At 49.4% G+C, this 18,127-nt stretch overlaps 1 protein-coding gene across 18 annotated transcripts in view; it reads right to left on the reverse strand.

The window, feature by feature from the left end:
- Positions 1-250: 250 nt before the first annotated feature.
- Positions 251-18,127, reverse strand: part of PCNT (pericentrin) — a 133,864-nt gene continuing 115,987 nt past the window's right edge. For 17 of the 18 annotated variants that reach the window (XM_045501058.1, XM_045501050.1, XM_045501048.1 and 14 more), the window contains 9 exons: positions 16,785-16,999; positions 15,657-15,759; positions 14,226-14,399; positions 8,045-8,155; positions 6,616-6,848; positions 4,993-5,069; positions 3,320-3,440; positions 1,183-1,310; positions 251-735 (listed from right to left, as the gene is read on the reverse strand). In XM_045501058.1, the coding sequence (XP_045357014.1) occupies positions 692-735; positions 1,183-1,310; positions 3,320-3,440; positions 4,993-5,069; positions 6,616-6,848; positions 8,045-8,155; positions 14,226-14,399; positions 15,657-15,759; positions 16,785-16,999 (1,206 nt within the window). In that variant the 3' untranslated portion in view covers positions 251-691. Of the gene's footprint in view, positions 736-1,182; positions 1,311-3,319; positions 3,441-4,992; positions 5,070-6,615; positions 6,849-8,044; positions 8,211-14,225; positions 14,400-15,656; positions 15,760-16,784; positions 17,000-18,127 lie in introns of those variants that run through there. The other variant, XM_045501060.1, reaches the window with a different exon arrangement.

The raw sequence follows: 18,127 nt of genomic DNA on the forward strand, positions 1-18,127 counted from the left end.
AATGGTTTTGTGTTAAAGCCTACGCTCAGCAGAATAAATGCCATACTCAGAGGTCCTGAAATCACATGGAGATACTCAACTAGGAAACCAAGTAAGACCCAGCAATAGGCAAGTGGCTACCTGTCTTTACCAGGTGAGGAACACTTTGTGTCCCTCCGAAAACCCTGACGTACAGGAATTCCCAGTCTCTGTTTTGGTTTCTTGCCACTGATAAAGCAAATTAGAGAAGACTGAAACAACACAAGGGCCGTTCACAAATAAAATAGTGCTGGACTTTTATTCTTTTTGGTTTTTGTGTGTTTGTGTTTTTAAACCAAGTCCCCATCTGTACACCTGAAGAAAATAAACAGGAGGCCAGGCTCTGCTTCCTTCTTGGAGGCGGGCAGGGGCTCTGCCAATGTGCCCGGGGCAGGGCAGACGCCTGTCACTCACGAGTGCACACGTCACCTCAGGAAGGTAAGGACCTAAGACGTACTGAAATTACTCAGAATATACTCCACTTGGCTTTGTAGTATTACAAACAGGTGAGAACACCTAAGGAGCCGCACTAGGGGGGCTGGCATCTCAGGCACGTGGGGAGACTGGGTGCTGCCCAGATGCCACGCCACAAGCTTTCCTTAGACAAAGGAAAAAGAACCCCAATCTTCTCCTCAAGTAGAACTGTTGTAGGTAAGAGCCGCAAGGATTTTATTCATTGTTTAATTTTCTGGTGGCAGGATTTCTTTGAAGTACAATCTAAAAATAAAGAAAAATGACGTAGCAATTCGTTAGAACTCTTCATGTGTCTCTTAAGAATTTCATGATACTGAAACAGTACCACTGAACTAGTCTCATTTATGGTAAAAATAAGAATTACACCTAAAATATACAATGGCTTAAACTACGTTAGTGAAGAAGCCCCCACAAATTCTACCCTGAAACATAATTATTTGTTCCCTGTGAGCATAAAATGGAGCAAAAGGCCCAGCTAGTGATCAAGCAAATGGATCCCCACGCTCACGCTGAAGACACCGCTCACACTTCTGGAGGTGCCTTCACCCAACGATCCTACTAACAATGGTTAATTATTAAGACCGAAAGTAACAACACTTGCTAACCTGAATACTACAGCCTCTGCGATGTTACTTTTCGTTCCCAGGGTTTAGTGTGTTATTTTAGAAAACAGAGAAGAACTTTTATTACCTGGAGGTGCCCCGCCCAGTCTTTGCTGGATCATCTCTAAATGATGAATATATTCTGTCAACGAATGTTCAGGGTCTTGAGAAGCAGTCAGGGATCTTTCTGATTTTGAATTTGAGGATGGAGCGGATCTTCAAACAAACACATAAAACAAGAGTGGAAGTCAGCACCCAGAGCACAGACAGGCAGCAGGGAATGGGGTGAAGCAGACAAACATCGCCTTCATATCCTTTACCACGAAAAAAAAACTGAAGCATGTACACATGTGTGTGTGCGTTTGTTCGTTTTGGTTTTTAAAATGTAGTTATGTGGGGCGCCTGGGTGGCGCAGTCGGTTAAGCGTCCGACTTCAGCCAGGTCACGATCTCGCGGTTCGTGAGTTCGAGCCCCGCGTCAGGCTCTGGGCTGGTGGCTCAGAGCCTGGAGCCTGTTTCCAATTCTCTGTCTCCCTCTCTCTCTGCCCCTCCCCCATTCATGCTCTGTCTCTCTCTGTCCCAAAAATAAATAAACGTTGAAAAAAAAATTAAAAAAAAAAAAAAATGTAGTTATGCATGCATGTGTGTATGTACATATGTATGCAAACTCTACGCCCAACGCAGGGCACAAACTCACGACCCTGAGATCAAGAGTTGCACTCCTTGCAGGCTGAGCCAGCCAGGCGCCCCAAAAGTAAGGCATTTTTTAAAAATGCTACGTAATGCTTTTAAAAACCAACTTCTATAAAATGTTGCAGGCTTAAAATGACTAAAACTTACTGTATGCTACAATTTTATTCATAAAATCGTCATGTATGAGTTCATTATCCCAACTGGTTTTTGCACCACTGTCCCTCAGACCCACCTCTTCTTTGTGCCCTGAGGGTGACCCAACTACCCACGGTACTTTTCCGATGGTCCCGAACTGTCCCCTTCACTGGAGGCACAACCCGTCCCATTCTGGTCCCTACTCAGTGCATCTTCCTCCTGGTCCTCTGCTGTCACTGTCTCTCAGGGTAGGGACACTTCCTGTTCATCCTCACCCCGTCCACATTGGAGAGGCCTCGGCCACCAGACCAGGAACCTCTGCCTTCCCCACACAGAGTGGACACGTGTGCGTTCCCTGCCTTGCTCGTGGCCGGGCCAAAGCCAAAACTTTCATGGTATGTCTCCCTGAGGAACTGCACACGTTTGTGGAACGTCATCAGCACAGGAGATCAAGACCCGGACGCAGAGCACATGCGCCTGGGCTGCCCCGTGGCACGGCCGTGGCGCCTGTGTGTACTGCACCATCTCTCCTGTTGGGACAGCCACACCAGTGGCCGCCACACTCCTGAAGCGTGGTCTGCACTGACATGCCACCGTCAGCCAGGGGCATGGGGTGAAGGAGCGAATGCCGGTCAACGGCACTTCGGAGACAGTGCTGTACCCTAAGAGTGGAGCTTGCTCTGGAAAGCTCACTCAGAGAAACAGAAGACTGGATGTGTGTGCAAACACCCACAAAGATGCAAACTGAATTCTGCTACACCTTTTAAGGGTGTGTCACAAACACTGGAGGTCATGTTGTTGAAAGAATTACATAAATGACTCCTGCTCTAGATTTCCTCACACGAGCATTTGGACAGGATGGTCACATGGTTCAATCTGCAGAAATGCAACGGAAGTCACATCTTCCGTAATTAGCACCTGGATGAGAAATCCCTCTGTTTGGAAAACACGCTCTGGGGACAAGGCAGGGCCACATCCCGCCACCCCCACCAGGGCCTCAGGACGTGCCGATTCCATATAATCCTGGCTCAAACCCTTAGGCCATTATGGAAAGCTTTCCTCAATTTAATTTTTAAACAAACCTGCATTCTACCATCCAACCACAAGTGCTCCTATCTCTTAAAATGAAAAGGGCTCTTCCCCACCGAAATAACCTATGGATGTTTAACTGTGTTGCTGTAACATCTCAACTGCCAACTGAGTGCTAAGTACAGAGATAATATCGTGTGTGTGTGCAAAACCCCAATCCCAGAGAACTATGGTGAGCCCACCAAGGCCTTGCGTGGCTGTGTGCACGTCTGGGGAGGGGTCCCGCGGTTGGAGACAGCCCCGTGCACAGCGGCTGCGCTACAGCGCGGGCCCGGCTGCAGTGAAAACGCAGCCTCGAAGTACACTCACCTCTCCCTCTTGCACGGGGAAGCTTTTGGCACAGGGTCCCCAGTGTGGCTGGAGGATGCATCCCGGGTTGGTGGGGACGTGCTGGTTTTGGGTGGAGGCTGCTGCCGTGGCATCGGGAATCCTTCCCCCACAATCGTTTAACAACAAAGGGAATAGGAAAAGAGATGAATGCCTTTTAGTAGGAAGGACCCTCTACCAAAAGTTAAGCTTTTAAGATCTGCATGGCAACTTCAAACATTTTAAAAATACCCTATTTATAAAAATTATGCCTTAGAGATTTAAAAAAATGTTTTTTAATATTTAATTTTGAGAGAGAAGGTGTGTGTGACCAGGGAAGGGATAGAGAGAGAGGGAGACACAGTATCTATCTAAAGCAGGCTCCAGGCTCTGAGCTGTCAGCACAGAGCCGAACAAGGGGCTCAAACCCATGAACCGTGAGATCATGTCCTGAGTCGAAGTTGGACGCTTAACCAACTGAGCCATCCAGGCACCCCTGAATTTTTTTTTTTTTTTTTATTATTTTAGGCCATTTCTACACCCAGTGTGGGGCTCAAACTCACAACCCTGAGATCAAGAGTTACATCCTCCACCAACTGAACCAGCCAGGCACCCCTAAAAATTGCTTTAAAAAACTCTATGGGCGCTTTGGCAGCTCAGTCAGTTGAGTGTCCGACTCGATTTCAGCTCAGGTCATGATCCCACGGTTGGGGGATTGAGCCCTGCCACAAGCTCCACACTGAGCTGCTTAAAATTCTCTCTCTCCTGCTGCTCCGCTCCCCACTGGTGCTCTCTCTTTAAAATATGAATGAATGAATGAATGAATGAAGGAATGAATGAATGAATGAATGGAATTGTTCTTATTTAAAAAAAGAAAAAAAAGCTCTACAAGAACCCTGAGTTTTGATCACCTGTGTTTTGCCCTTGCCTGCAGGGCTGACCTGACCCCAGCACGCATACGGGCAGTGCCTCCAGGGGATCCTGGGGGCAGTAGTGAGGAGGGTGTTCCTCCCCCCCATTTTGAGGAGAGGTCTCCAAAGAGGGAGAGGCAGAACCCTGGAGACCACCAGGTGCACCTGGTGTAGGAGAAAACTCTCCTAAAGGCCTGAAGGTCGAAAAGCCATTTTTATTTCAAGAAGTAACAAACAGGTAGGAACCAAAGCCAATCAGTGACTAGGGAAGCCCAGTCCCCTGACGGTCAGCTCTGGGGGCAGAGCTCAGGGGGCACCGCCTACTGGCAGCCTCCCACCAGGCCCCCGAAGCCCCGCAGGACAAGGGGCTGCACGCCCCATGACAGGGGCGTTCTCTGTGCTTGTGCGTGGGTCAGCATGGCACCTGGGGACCAGGTGTGGCTGATCCAGCAGGCAGTGGTGCCCCAAGGACAGATGTGGCCATACCAAGCAGAACATCACTTGGTTTTGGACAGTAAGATGGACCTTCTACTAAATGAGTTATTGGTCAACATATTTAGCATTTCTACATTTTTTCAACCATTAACTGTGTAAACCCTGGGTTTTTCTACGCTTCCCAACGTTAAAGCCATTTTCCTTCTGAAGCCATCTCGCCTCGCTGCCAGCGTCCCTGGATGTACTGATTTCATATTTGCTTCACTGCGTCTCCAATGGGCTCAGCCAGCACCTGGCTGCCAGCGGAAAGGGGTTCAGCAGGGGGCCCACCTGGGCGGGCCGCTCGGCCTTGCACAACAGCTCCTTTTCGATCTACTTCTTGCCACTTCTTAACCAAAAAACGTAGTCTACAAAGGAAAAAAAAGGACACAAAACATTGAAAACTAGAGCAAATAGGAGTGAAAAGAACAACGAAAATCCAGACGTGATCTACGACTGGAATCAGACTCAGGTGGGCCCCCACTGTCTTTGTGGTGACCTTGATGCCTGTGCCCTCAGCACCTTCCTTGCCACAGCCCCCACAACCGCCCGATGCCCACCAGCTCAGAGTCTCACAGACCCCAGTTCAAATCAGTCTGCAACACCTGCTCCCTTCGCCACTAACGCCACCTAATGGCTCAGGACAAAAGGCGCAAAGACAGAGGCTTTTGCCCTGAGGCGCTCCTGGTCAGAAGACTGAGGAGTGCCAGGTGGGTGTCGGGAGGAGCAGCACTGGGGGGGGGCTCCCTGACCCCTCCTGGGACGGACCCTCTGTGGCTTAGTGGACGCCCTTCAGAGCGGGCCTTCCTGCTGGCTGTTGCTCCAGGCACCGCTGCCTCTCTGACCACAGGCCCTCTTAGAAGGCATGTCTGCCTCGCATCAAACCGCTGCTGCTGAAAATACTCCTCCACCGTCAGGAGTGCTGGCGGCGGGGCCTTGGGACTGCTTACCAGCCCCACAGACCACCTACCAGGCTTCCTGTCCAAAAACACAGAATGGACAGACAGACAGATGGACACACAAATGGTGGGGGGGTGGTCTCCGGTCAGAACTCAGAGGTGAGGGGACTAAGTGGCCTGAGGCTGAGAGTCAAGAGCACGAGAGCAAGGAACCCCGATGGACCGGAATGGCCGGTGCTCAGTCTCTGCGGGGAGCAGGGCTCCCACCACCCTCTGCAGCTTGGGGGAGAGAAGCCAGGGAAGGCAGCCCACCCAGCTACTGTGTTCAGCGTGTACCCTCCCACAGATGGCTGGGGCCTGAGGACACACCTTGTGGGCATCATGGAGCGGATACAGCAGTACAATTCTTACTGGGACAAACATTTTTAGAAATTCAGCACATCTTACAATTATAATATAAAATGGATTCTCATCACTGTTAATTTTGAACAGGTCAAAATCTCCATTCACACCAGAGTCACATACCTGTCCCCCAAAAGAGACCCTGTGTAAACAAACGACTGGGACAGTGAGCGGCGTCTGAGGCTGGTGGGACCCCCACAGCCTCCCCTCCCCCAGGAGTGGTCTCATACTCACGATGGAAAACAGCACCTCGTGTGGGTCCCCTGTTCCTACGCACCTGGCCCTTTTTATGGAGCACAAATTTGACTAAAATACAGGAAACTGCAATCTGAAGCAGTGAAATGCAGTTTCGAACTTGATCAGATGTGCCTGTCATCAGAAGGGACCCTGAGAGAGACCCATCGAGGGGCAAGGCACTGTTTTGTGATAAAAAGGCATCCCTCAATCTTCTGGTGTCAGAAGGCAGCTGACAGTTTTGCACAACATGATTTCTTGAAGGCAAATGCCACGTATACTTTAAGGCCTCAAGTGTCATCATCTTAGAAAAGAATGTAATTGCACAGTAAGACAACGGAGGACTAAGCCCAATGTGCCTCCTGCTTGCGAAGATTACCTTAATATTGCGATCACAACCCTGACGGCAGTTCGGAACTTTGTAAAAGGGCGAGATGTGCTAATTTTCTTATCAGCTTTGGAAGGAAATACTCCCAAATGAGCGATCATGGAGAGTGTTTCTTGTTCAGAGTCCTGGAATCCACCGATCAATAGTAAAAGATACTTCTTTTGATAAATCAGAGCCTTTCTGAAGCTTTCTGCTCTCAGATAATGCAGATATAGTTTTTCCATCTGAAAGAAGAAAAAAGCAAAACAATCATGGAACAAAGACATCTTGCTGACAGAAGTTGTACAGTACGTTTGTACCACTGTGCTTTAAAAAGAACCAGACAGAGGCACCTGGCTGGCTCAGTCGGTGGAGCGTGCGACTCTTGATCTCAGGATTGTGAGTTCAAGCCCCACGTTGGGCATAGAGACAACTTCAATATATAAATAAATCTTCAAAAAAAGAAAAAGAAAAAGAACCAGACTGTTTTCCTTCTCAGCAAATTGTCACATCAGCCCTGTGTGACCTCCGTCCCCAGGGACGGCTTTGCTGTGCAGAGTTTGGATCTCCTGTATCAGACAAAAGGGAGACCACAGACTTCCTTTCCAAGCCTCAAGGGAGCCCCCCAAAGACCCCAGGAATCTGACCACAAGGTAAGGTGCGCCCCTGTGGCGGGGCGGGGTCTCATCCTGGGCCCCCTGGACATCTCAGGGGCTGTGGGAAATCCCTCAAGTCACATAGAGAGGTATGTCCTTATACCCTAATGCTGTGACACAATTTTTCCCTCGAGAGGGCTCAGAGCACAAACCTCAGGGCCAGCCTGATGAGCAGGGCCCTTTCAGGGTGTGGAGACTGTGGTCTAACGGGACTCCAAGCAGACACGAGGTTTGTGCGGAATGGGGCCAGCTCTCAGATGGAGGTGTTCTCACTTGAACTCCCCTCATGTGCGACAGCTCGACAGCTAGAACCAGCACGTCTCCGGCTGGAAACAGGCACAGGGCGGGTACGTGTTTTGGCAGCTGTGCTCAGGCCCAGGGGAACCCCATGTCACAAGAATGCTTTTGCTGCTACAATGAACAGGCCAGGGTTTTTAAAGCACCGGGATTTTAGGCGTGGAGGGAGAATGACCAGGCACAGCAGAGAATTTTTAGGGGAAGCGACTCTGCAAGACACTGTAAGGGCGGCCACCTGTCCCTACACGAGTGTCGGACCCACAGAGTGTGCACCACCGAGAGCAAGCCCCGCCATGCACCGTGCTTCTGGGTGACCGGGACCCGTCCATGCAGGCTCGCTCAGGTGTGGGACGTCTCCGCACCTTCCCCTCAATTCTGCTGTGAGCCTTACACTGCTCTAGAAATAGACAGTCTTTATAAAAACAGACAAAGGCCACCAAGCAGGTGACACCGTGCACACCCAACACGGCCCTCAGACCCGCCCTTACCTGCATGCTGCAGGGGTTTGCATCCTCGCTTGCGGGCAACCCTGCCTCCGGCTGTCGCGGTGAGCTCTGTGACACCGCCCTGTCTTGCCTCCATGAAGACCTGTCCGGCCTCTGTAACGAACCACACACGGCACCGTCCACACGGCTGAGCCAACAGAGGAGCACCCTGAGAAACATGGCCGAGGGCAGAGTCGGCAGGAGATGACCCCTCGGAACCCCAGCCCCAGGGGCAGGGTCATGTTCAAACAGCTTGTTTCTTGCTCCCCCAGGGGTCTTTCCAGGGGGAGGCCCACCCCGGGTGCAAGGGGGCTGGGCGCACATCTCCCGAATGCCATGATGTGGGCCATGCCTGGGCCACCTTCAGCCTCTTTTCGCTGGTGCCGAAGCTGTCACGTGGTATTATCAATCAGATAATTAATACTCATGGGTAGTTGCTACATAGCATTTATTGAAGTATGACTGCACAAAAGGTACATTTTTATTAAAAACAAAATCTAAATAATTATGAAAAGAACCCTGAATTCAAAGTGCTAAGCCTGTTAAACACCCTCATACTCTCTGGTCCTAGAAATGCTAACTCCTGGCAGGTGTGAATCCCTGGGTTCTACTCCAGCACCAACAAATCACACTCTTGGAAACCTCAGCAAGGGCCCCACATGGGTGCCACGCACACTGAGGATGTCATGACCAGGCAGCGTGTCCAAATGCACACAGCATGGCCTGGACACCACGAGGTGTGTGGAAGACGCCCAGAGCTCCAGTAGGGACGCGTTAACAGAGGAGGACGATCCCACAGTGAGGACAACAAAGGGACTGCCCACACCGGACAACCAGGACCTGTTACTGAGGCCAGAGGGAGCTCCAAGTACTTGGGCCACGTGCACTGTGACCTCCGCCCCTCAGTCTGGAACAGGAATCAAAGGCAGCCTGGTGGCACCAGCCCCCAGCACCAGGACTTGACTGAAAGGAGGAGCCTAGGACCAGGGTGACCCCGTGGAAGGGCCCTCGCCGGACCCATGACGAGGAAGAAGGAAAAGGACAGATGTCTGTTTTCCTGGTTCTAAAACATAGCCTGGGCTTTTCTGGAAAGAAACACTCTAGAAATGGAAATTGTCTTGGACATGAAGGGCAAAATGCCCCACCAGTTCACTCGCAGCCTGTGACTTACTCCTTGAAAACACTTATTTCCTACAACGAAAGCAAAAATTATGTAGGACTACACCAAACTAAAAAAGCAAAGGAAACCATCAACCAACAATACATCCAATAAGAAGTGAACATCCAAAATATATTTTAAAAATTCATACAACTCAGTATGACAAACAATCCAATGAGCAGAGGATCTGAACAGTTTTCCCAGGAGACATCCAAGTGGCCAACAGACACCTGAAAAGATGCTCCACATCACTCCTCATCAGGGAAATACAAGTCAAAACCACAATGAGATACCACCTCACGCCTGTCAGAATGGCTATGACCAAAACGACAAGAAACAACAGATGTTGGCGAGGACGCCGAGAAAGGGGAACCCTCTTGCACTGCTGGTGGGAATGCAAACTGGTGCAGCTGCTCTGGAAAACACTGTGGAGGTTCCTCAAAAAGTTAAAAACAGAACTACCATACAATCCTGTAACTCCACTTCTGAGTATTTACTCAAAGAAAATGGAAAGATAATGTGAAAAAAGACCTGCACCCTATGTTAACAGCAGCATTATCTACAAGAGCCAAGACAGAGAAGCCACCCAAGTGTCCACGACAACATGCATGGACCTCGAAGGTATTATGCCAAGTGAAATAAGTCAGACAGAAAAAGACCAATACCATTTGATTTCACTTACATGTGGAATCTAAAAACACGCCCAATGAACAAACAAAACAGATTAGAAACAGGCTCACAGACACAGAGAACAAACTGGTTGGTGGCCAGAGAGAGGAGGGTCGAGGAACGGACAAAATGGATGGAGGGGACTAAGAGGTGCAAATGTCCAGTCGTAAAGAAGATGCAGCAGAGAGAACACGGTAACTGTGTGGTGACGGCTAGTAACCAGACCCAGAGTGGTCCCCGTTTTGTGATGTGTGTAAGTGTCGAACCACTATGTTACACACCTGAAGCTAATACGGTATCGTATGTCAATTTTTCTTCAATAGAAATAACTTCCTGATTTCCTTATGAACTTTCACATAAAGGACAAAAGTGCTCTAATGGTGACTGGGCTTTAGTCCCACGGGGCCAACAGGATGCCTTCAACAAGGGACCTCCAAACACCTGTGAGCAAGTTCCAGAGAAGCAGACAGGGCTGTGAACTGGTGCTGATGACAGCTTTCATCAAGAGTAAAACACGGAGCTTTCGGGGTGCCTGGGTAGCTCAGTCAGTTAAGTGTCTGACTTCAGCCCAGGTCATGATCTCGCGGTTTGTGGGTTCGAGGTCCACATCAGGCTCTGTGCTGACAGTGTGGAGCCTACTTGGGATTCTCCCTCTCCCTCTGCCCCTCCCCTGCTCATGCTCTGTCTCTGTCTCTCAAAATACACAAATGAACTTAAAAAAAAAAAAAAAAAGATTAAAACGTGCAGCTTTTATAACTTCTCACATCAAAGAACGGGAAGTCCTGAGTCTCCTTAGTGCTTGGACCCTACTTCCCCAGTACAGAGGTCCCTTTTCTTTATCTCCCACCAGAGCTTCAAACACACAAAGCAAAACTGGATGGAGCTTGAAGACAGACAAATTCACCATTCTGTTCAGTGATGTCAGTATCTCCCGTGTGGTGACTGCAAACAAGGAGGAAACAGCTCAAAAGGCCACAGGACACCAACCAGCTGGACAAACTGACTTTCATGGGACCCTCTCCCTCCGTCCAGCACCCGAAACATCAAGTCCATCACTACCTACCACCCGTTTTTCAGCGGGGGTGGTTGAAAAACAACCCGCTGAAAAACAACCCACACTGGGCCCAGGGGGTTTCCTGGTTAAATTTTAACAAATATTTAAGGAAGAAATAAATACCAGCTCTATGTAATTTCTTCCAGAAAGTAAAAAGAGGAAACATGTTTCATCTTATTTTATGAGGCCAAAACCAGACAATGACAATATAAAAATAAAAAACAAAAAACCAACTCCAGATTAAAATCCCTCATGAACCCAGATACAAAAATGCTCAAGAAAATATTAGCAAATCAAACCCAACAATATATAAAAATAATAAGACATCATGACCGAGTGGGGCTTTTCCTGGCGCCACAAGATAGTCAACATCCAAAAATCAATGTAACGCACCATGTTAACTGACCGAACAAGACAAAACACATCACCATATCAACAGGTGAAGAAAAAGCATAACAAATTAAACATCTGTTCAGGATACAGTCTTTGCACACGAAGGCCGGGGCCTTCACGTGAGTACCTGCTCACCACCCTTCACAGTGACAGAGCAAAGGCCACCCCCAAGACGGGGGACCACGCCTGCACAAACACGTCCAAGTCTGGAAGTCCAGCCTGTACACCAGGCAAGAAAAGAAAATCAAAGGTATTTGCATTGGAAAGAAAAAAATAAAACTTTCTATTCGCAGATGATGTAATTGTCCATGTAGAAAATCCTACAGAAACACTTCGAGGGTTAAAAAGTGAGGTTAGCAAGGTCACAGGACATCTAAGGTCAAGGCAAACCTATGAATGTTGATGTGTTTCCACACACTAGCCATGAATAATTGGAAAGCAAAACATTTGAAAAGTACGATTTACAACAGGCCCCTGAAAAATGAAATATTTAGGTAAAAATCTAACAAAGTGTTTTTAGAACATGAATGCTGATGACTACAACACGCTTAAGAAAGAAATTTTGTGGGATGCCTGCGTGGCTCAGTCAGTTGAATGTCTGACTTTGGTTCAGGTCATGATCCCATAATTTGTGGGTTTGAGCCCCGTGTTGGGCTCTGTGCTGACAGCTCAGAGCCTGGAGCCTGCTTTGGATTCTGTGTGTCTCTCTCTCTGCCCCTCCCCTGCTTATGCTCTCTCTCGAAAATAAACAAACATAGAAAAAGAAAAGAAAAGAAAAGAAAAAAGAACAAAAGGAAGAAATTTTAAGAGATTTAAATACATGAAGGGACATCCCAAGTTCACAGATGGGAAGATTCAATACCGCTAAATTCAATAACAGTTACAGTTATACAGTCAAGATGTCAATGCTTGCCTAAACCTCTATAATAGCGTTATTGAAATATAAATCACATACCATAAAACTTATCCTCTGAAAACAGTTGTTCAACAGGTTTTTAGTATGTTCATAGAATTCAATGATCACCAATGTGTAATTGGAGGAGGTTTTGTCACCCACACCTATCAGGCAGCTGGTGAAGGCCAGGAGAGCAGAACAGAGAATACACACACACACAACTGTGGAGCAACTTCTGACTTTGGCAAAGACAAACTGATAACAAAAGACAATCTGCAACGTATGCCAGAATAACTGGATATCAACCTGCATACAAATAATCCTTGACCTAACCCTCAGACCAAAAAAAAAAAAAAAAACCAAAGCAAAATGGATGCTAGACTTAAACGTAAGAAGTAAAACTATAAAACTCTTGGCACAATCCATAAAAAAACAAATTGACTTTATTAAAATTAAAACTGTTGTTTTGCAAAGAGTACTATCTATGCAGAAGAGACAACACAGACTGGGAGAAGAGATTTGCAAAACATATCACAATATATGAACTGGAAACACAACAAAATAAGAAAACAATGCCATTTAAAAGTGGGCGAAGACTATTTGCAACTACATGGATGGAACTATAGGGTATTATGCTAAGCAAAATAAATCAGAGAAAGATATCGTGTGATTTCACTCATATGTGGAATTTAAGAAAAATAGATGAACATCTAGGAAGGGAAGCAAAGATAGGATAAAAACAGAGGAAGACAAACCCTAAGAGACTCTTAAATACAGAGAACAAACTAAGGGCTGATGGAGTGGAGGTGGCTGGGGGATGTGCTAGATGGGTGATGGGCACCGAGGAGGACACCTGTTGTGATGAGTACTGGGTGTTATGTATAAGTAATGAACTACTACGTTCTATTCCTGAAATCATTATTATGCTGTATGTTAACTAACTGGGATTTCAATGCAAATAGATAAAGGGGGAAATAAAACACAAGTGGGCAAAGACTTGGAAGGACTCTTCACTAAAGAAGAAACACAGATGTCGCCGCGCGCTGCGGGACGCTACAAGAAAAGGCACCGCCCGCCCCAAGCGTGAAGATGCTGAGGGACCGGACTCCCCACGTTCCGTTCAAGGGCAAGTGAAATGGTGCAGCTACTGGGCACTCGGCAGGGTTCGGCAGAAATGTGACGGGACACGGCGTCCCTTCCTGGGTATTTACACCGGAGAAACGAACCCTGCTCACAGCAGCTTCCAGGAGCACTGACCACAATCGTTGAGCACTGGAAACAACCCCAATATTCTCCAGCAGCCAGACGGCTGAACTGAGGCACATCTGCGCACGGATGCTGCTCAGCAGCACGAGAGAGGAGCTGTTGATGCGCCAACGCCCAGCATGATCTCGTGGGCGCTAGGAGAGAAGTGAGGAGCCCTCTGAAACGTTACACACCGTGTGGGCCCGCTTCTGTGGCATCGGGAGAAGGCAAACCGCAGAGAGCCAGGCGGTGCCTGCCAGCAGCCGGGAACAGGATGTGCTGCTGGGCCATGTGCTCCGCTAACAGTGTGGTCACACGGGGCACGAGAATCCACATGTGTGTGAAAACTCAAATGGCATCCTACCAGGGGCAGATTTTACTGCATACAAGTCCAAAAAACAATGAAAAATTTTTTCATCATAAAAGTAAAATCAGGGACATGACAATCTAAATATAAAAGAAAAAAAAATCAGGCATTCTAAGAAGAAAGTCTACCAAACTACACAATCAGGAAAATTGAGGTCGTTTTCATTACGTAAAAGTCAAACGAACAGATTTCTTTTCATGAACATGTATCAAACATCATCTCCCGGCAAGGGTCCCGTGTCTGTGTACAAAGTGGAAAGCCTGCTGAAATGTTATATAAGGCATCTGGCATCTTGGGGAGGTCAGAGCCCATGACAGCTAACTGGAAAGAACCAGCGCTCAAGCCCACGGCCCAGAGGAAGCCCGGTTCGCGCCATCTCCGAGCAGAAGCACCAGTACGTACGCTCCGGACACGGCCCTTCAGCAGGTGCTGCTTCAGAGACGTCTCCAGCTGGGACACCGCCAGGCGCAGCTCAGCCTTCTCCTGGGTCACTGTGCACAGAGCTTTCGTGAGGGAGTCATTGTCTTTCAGCAGGACATCCACCAGCTGGACCTGCAGCTCTGCTGGCATTTTTTTCTTGAAAAGAGAAAAAAATGAATGGATATACGTTTTTTGTTAAAAGGTACACACTTTAGGGGTCCCTGGGGGCTCAGCTGGTTGAGCGGCTGATTTGATTTCAGCTCTGGTCATGATCGCAAGGTTGTGAGATCGAGACCCGAGGTGGGCTCTGCGCTGGAGGTGGAGCCTGCTTGAGAATGTCTCTCTGCCCCTCACCTGTTCACGCACGCTCTTAGTCTAAAAAAAAAAAAAAAGAAAAAGAAAAGGTACACCCTGTGTATTTTTACTGTTGGTTATTTTCAGGAATTATAGTTTTACCCATATTTGGGGTTCAGCGACAGCTTGTGGGGCTAAGAAGAGCTGTCCATCTATGGGAGGGAAAACAGTAAGTGATCAAAGCACATTTCTCTCTGATCCTGTAAGAAACTGACTTTGCACAGCCCTGGGCTGCATTGACAGGGCCAGCCTGCTACAGAGCACCGGCCTGCTCACAGCTCTGTGAGCAAGGGGAGCACACAGAGGGCCCAGGGAGCACCGTGAGTTCTTCCCTGAGGGTCCGACGAGTAAGTCCCTTAACACAGGTTCGTTACTTCCATAATCAGAGCCACACTCAGCCTACAGCAGGCACAGGACACTGACAGAGACACTGGTAAATAGGGCAGGATGCACCACACTGACCCCTCATGCTCAGCAGGTACAAGGTCCCCTGCTGCCTACACGCATGCTGCCTTCACAATAAACAGGATGTTTTCACAATTACCAAGGAACATCTACCAGGAATTTGTGTCAGACACCACGACTTTTTTTTTTTAACGTTTATTTTTGAGAGCTAGGGGGAGAGGGGGGCAGAGAGAGAGGGAGACACAGAATCTGAAGCAGGCTCCAGGTTCCGAGCTGTCAGCACAGAGCCCGACATGGGGCTCGAACTCATGAACCATGAGACAGATCATGACCTGAGCCAAAGTCGGACGCTTAACCAACTGAGCCACCCAGCTGCCCCAGCAACCACAACTTCTAATCACCTTCCTACAAGGCAACACCTTCCCACGCAGCTGACAGGCGCAGCTGAGAGCTCAGGCTCTCAACCCAGGTGTACATGGAGCAGGCTGGGCCTGGGGCAGAGCAGCCCGTGCCCCTCTGGGGGGAGTGCCTGAGCATCGGCAAGGTCAGGCGGCTTTCTGGGGGCAACACGTGGCAATGCCCAAGAAGACACCCACTTCTCTGTGGCAGCGGAGGAGGGATATAAGGAACCGCAAAGGCAGCCCCACCTCTCACCTGGGAGGAGTTGGGCGCGCTCAGCTCAGACTTGAGTTCCTCTAACGTGTGCAGTAAGGACGTCACTGCTTTCTCATTTGATGATGTCCAGTCGCCAATTGTCCTGTGAAAATAAACAGACACTTAGAGGGTTCACCCAGATCCCAGCTGATAATTACCCAAAGCCACTGGGAACGCGTGGAGAGATGACAAATGGGTCCAATGCAGCCCCAGGAGGACTTGCTTATGACTGCTTCGTCAAGCCATGCCCTGTCCACAAAGTTAGGGACTCGGGGCCTCTCTAATGACAGTGGTGGCCCTGAGGTGTTGCAGCCCTGTGCACAGTCTGAGAAGCCCAGGAAAGTCTGCTCAGAGATCATACTGCTGTATAAACGAATCCAATTACAGACAGGAGAACCGTATTTGCTGAGTTTCTGTCCATACGGGAAAAGGCAAATATTAATTTAATTAATTACAGTGTCAACACTCCTGTCAGTCCCCCAACCCTGCAGACACACCCTGGTCACATGAGTGGTGATCCTGAGGACGTGGGCAAGGCAGACACAGCACGGATGCTCGGCCCCACCCAACCGCGGTGGGAGTGGGCAGGAGGGGCCTGGCGTCAGGTCCAGACCCTCTGGGTGGTGAGCAATTGTAAACGGGCATGAGGAGAACAGATCTAAAGGGAACGTGGATTTTTCTCTCATATCAAAACAGACAAACACATGCTGCCAACACCTTTCAGGAGAGTGCTGCCCACAAATGTGTCAACACGTGGCGAGAGAAACAAGCGTCTGTGGCTTAAAAATGGGGACCTGGGGGCGCCTGGGTGGCTCAGTCGGTTAAGCGGCCGACTTCGGCTCAGGTCACGATCTCGCGGTCCGTGAGTTCGAGCCCCGCGTCGGGCCCTGGGCTGACAGCTCAGAGCCTGGAGCCTGTTTCCGATTCTGTGTCTCCCTCTCTCTCTGACCCTCCCCCGTTCATGCTCTGTCTCTCTCTGTCTCAAAAATAAATAAACGTTAAAAAAAAAAAAAAAAAAAAAAAAAAAAAAAATGGGGACCTGACACCAAACACCGGCGCCAGCCTTGTGCACGCTCCTCACGGAAGAGGCGGGGCTCGCGGGGGCGTGGCCAGAGCCCACGCGCTCACCTGTCCACCGTCTGGCTGACGAAGCTGGTCAGGAGCCCGGCGGCCCAGAGCAGCTGCTGCCGGACCTTCTCCAGGCTGAGCCGCTGCTCCTGCAGCCGCGCCGACTCCGGGCACTGGCGCTGGCGGGCCTCCTCCTTCGCCTCCAGGTCCTGAACCGTCCGCTGGAGCTGCCGGATCTTGTGCTCGTCACGCTGGCGCCGCAGTTCCAATTCTCGCTATTGTCAACGGCAAAACAACAGACGGGCCCTTCGTGCGCACGTTCCAGAAGCGGAAGGCAGAAGCCCAGCCCTCAGCAGGGGGCGGCCCCTGGCCGGCACCCCCCCCCCCCCACACAGGGCATGGAGTCAGGGCAGCCCCCCTGCCTCAGACGGACGGGGTCTCGGTGGTGAAGGCTCGACCTGCATTTCTGAGAACAGTCAGGCTCTCACCAGTGTGAGGAGGGGACGCCACATGCCGAAACAAGGAGGAGTCTTCACGGGCCCCAGTTCTGGCACCCGACCTTGACGTGCGCGCGCACACACGCCAACACACGGCCACGGGCAGGGTCAAGCACCTGCACTAAGTGCAAACCGCCTCACTTACAAAATGCCCTTCAGCACGGAGTGTGCCGGGTGCCTGGGAGAGAGCGAACAGTCCCCAGCTTCCTGCCCCACACGGGGACCTGGGCCCCCTCCAGGGAGACAGAGGGAGTCACCTGGTGGAAACCCCTCTGGGCAGCCATAAACGTGACAGGGGCGGCCCGGTGGAGCTTCCGTGGGTGAGGAGGCCCCAGGAGAGGCGGGAGGCGGCACCGTGTCTGGAGACAAGCAGACAGATACCCGCGGAATTGGGAGGGAACCTCGGGTGCCCAGAACCCGGCCCGGGGTCTCCCACGACACGCCCCCACGTGCATCGCGGACCACAGGCTCTTCCTGGCATCGCTCGATTAATGCTCCAGCCTCGTGAGGACACAGGGATCATTACTTTTCTATTTTCCAAGTTAGGAAAGCAACATACCAAGAAACCTACAGGTTTATTTTTATAAGTAAAATAAAAAATAAAATAAATAAAATAAAAAATTAAACGTACTTTTTAAAAAAATTTTAACCATCAACAGTGAAAATAACACCAAAGGGGCTACATCAATCACTTCAAATTCTTTCCAAGATGCATCATGAAGAACAATTACTTATTTAACTTAGGAAACATTTTCTTTGCATTTTTTAAGCAATCACGTTACCACTCATTTAAAAAAAAAAAAAATCAAAATTCAACAATAGGGTTTGGCTGAAAACTTTAGAGACGGTTTGGGGAAGTCCATAAGAGGCACACGAAGGCTACAGGCCACTGTTCCCATGGAGAAA

This window comes from Leopardus geoffroyi, chromosome C2 (assembly GCF_018350155.1).
Source record: "Leopardus geoffroyi isolate Oge1 chromosome C2, O.geoffroyi_Oge1_pat1.0, whole genome shotgun sequence".
Taxonomy (NCBI): Eukaryota; Metazoa; Chordata; class Mammalia; order Carnivora; family Felidae; genus Leopardus; species Leopardus geoffroyi.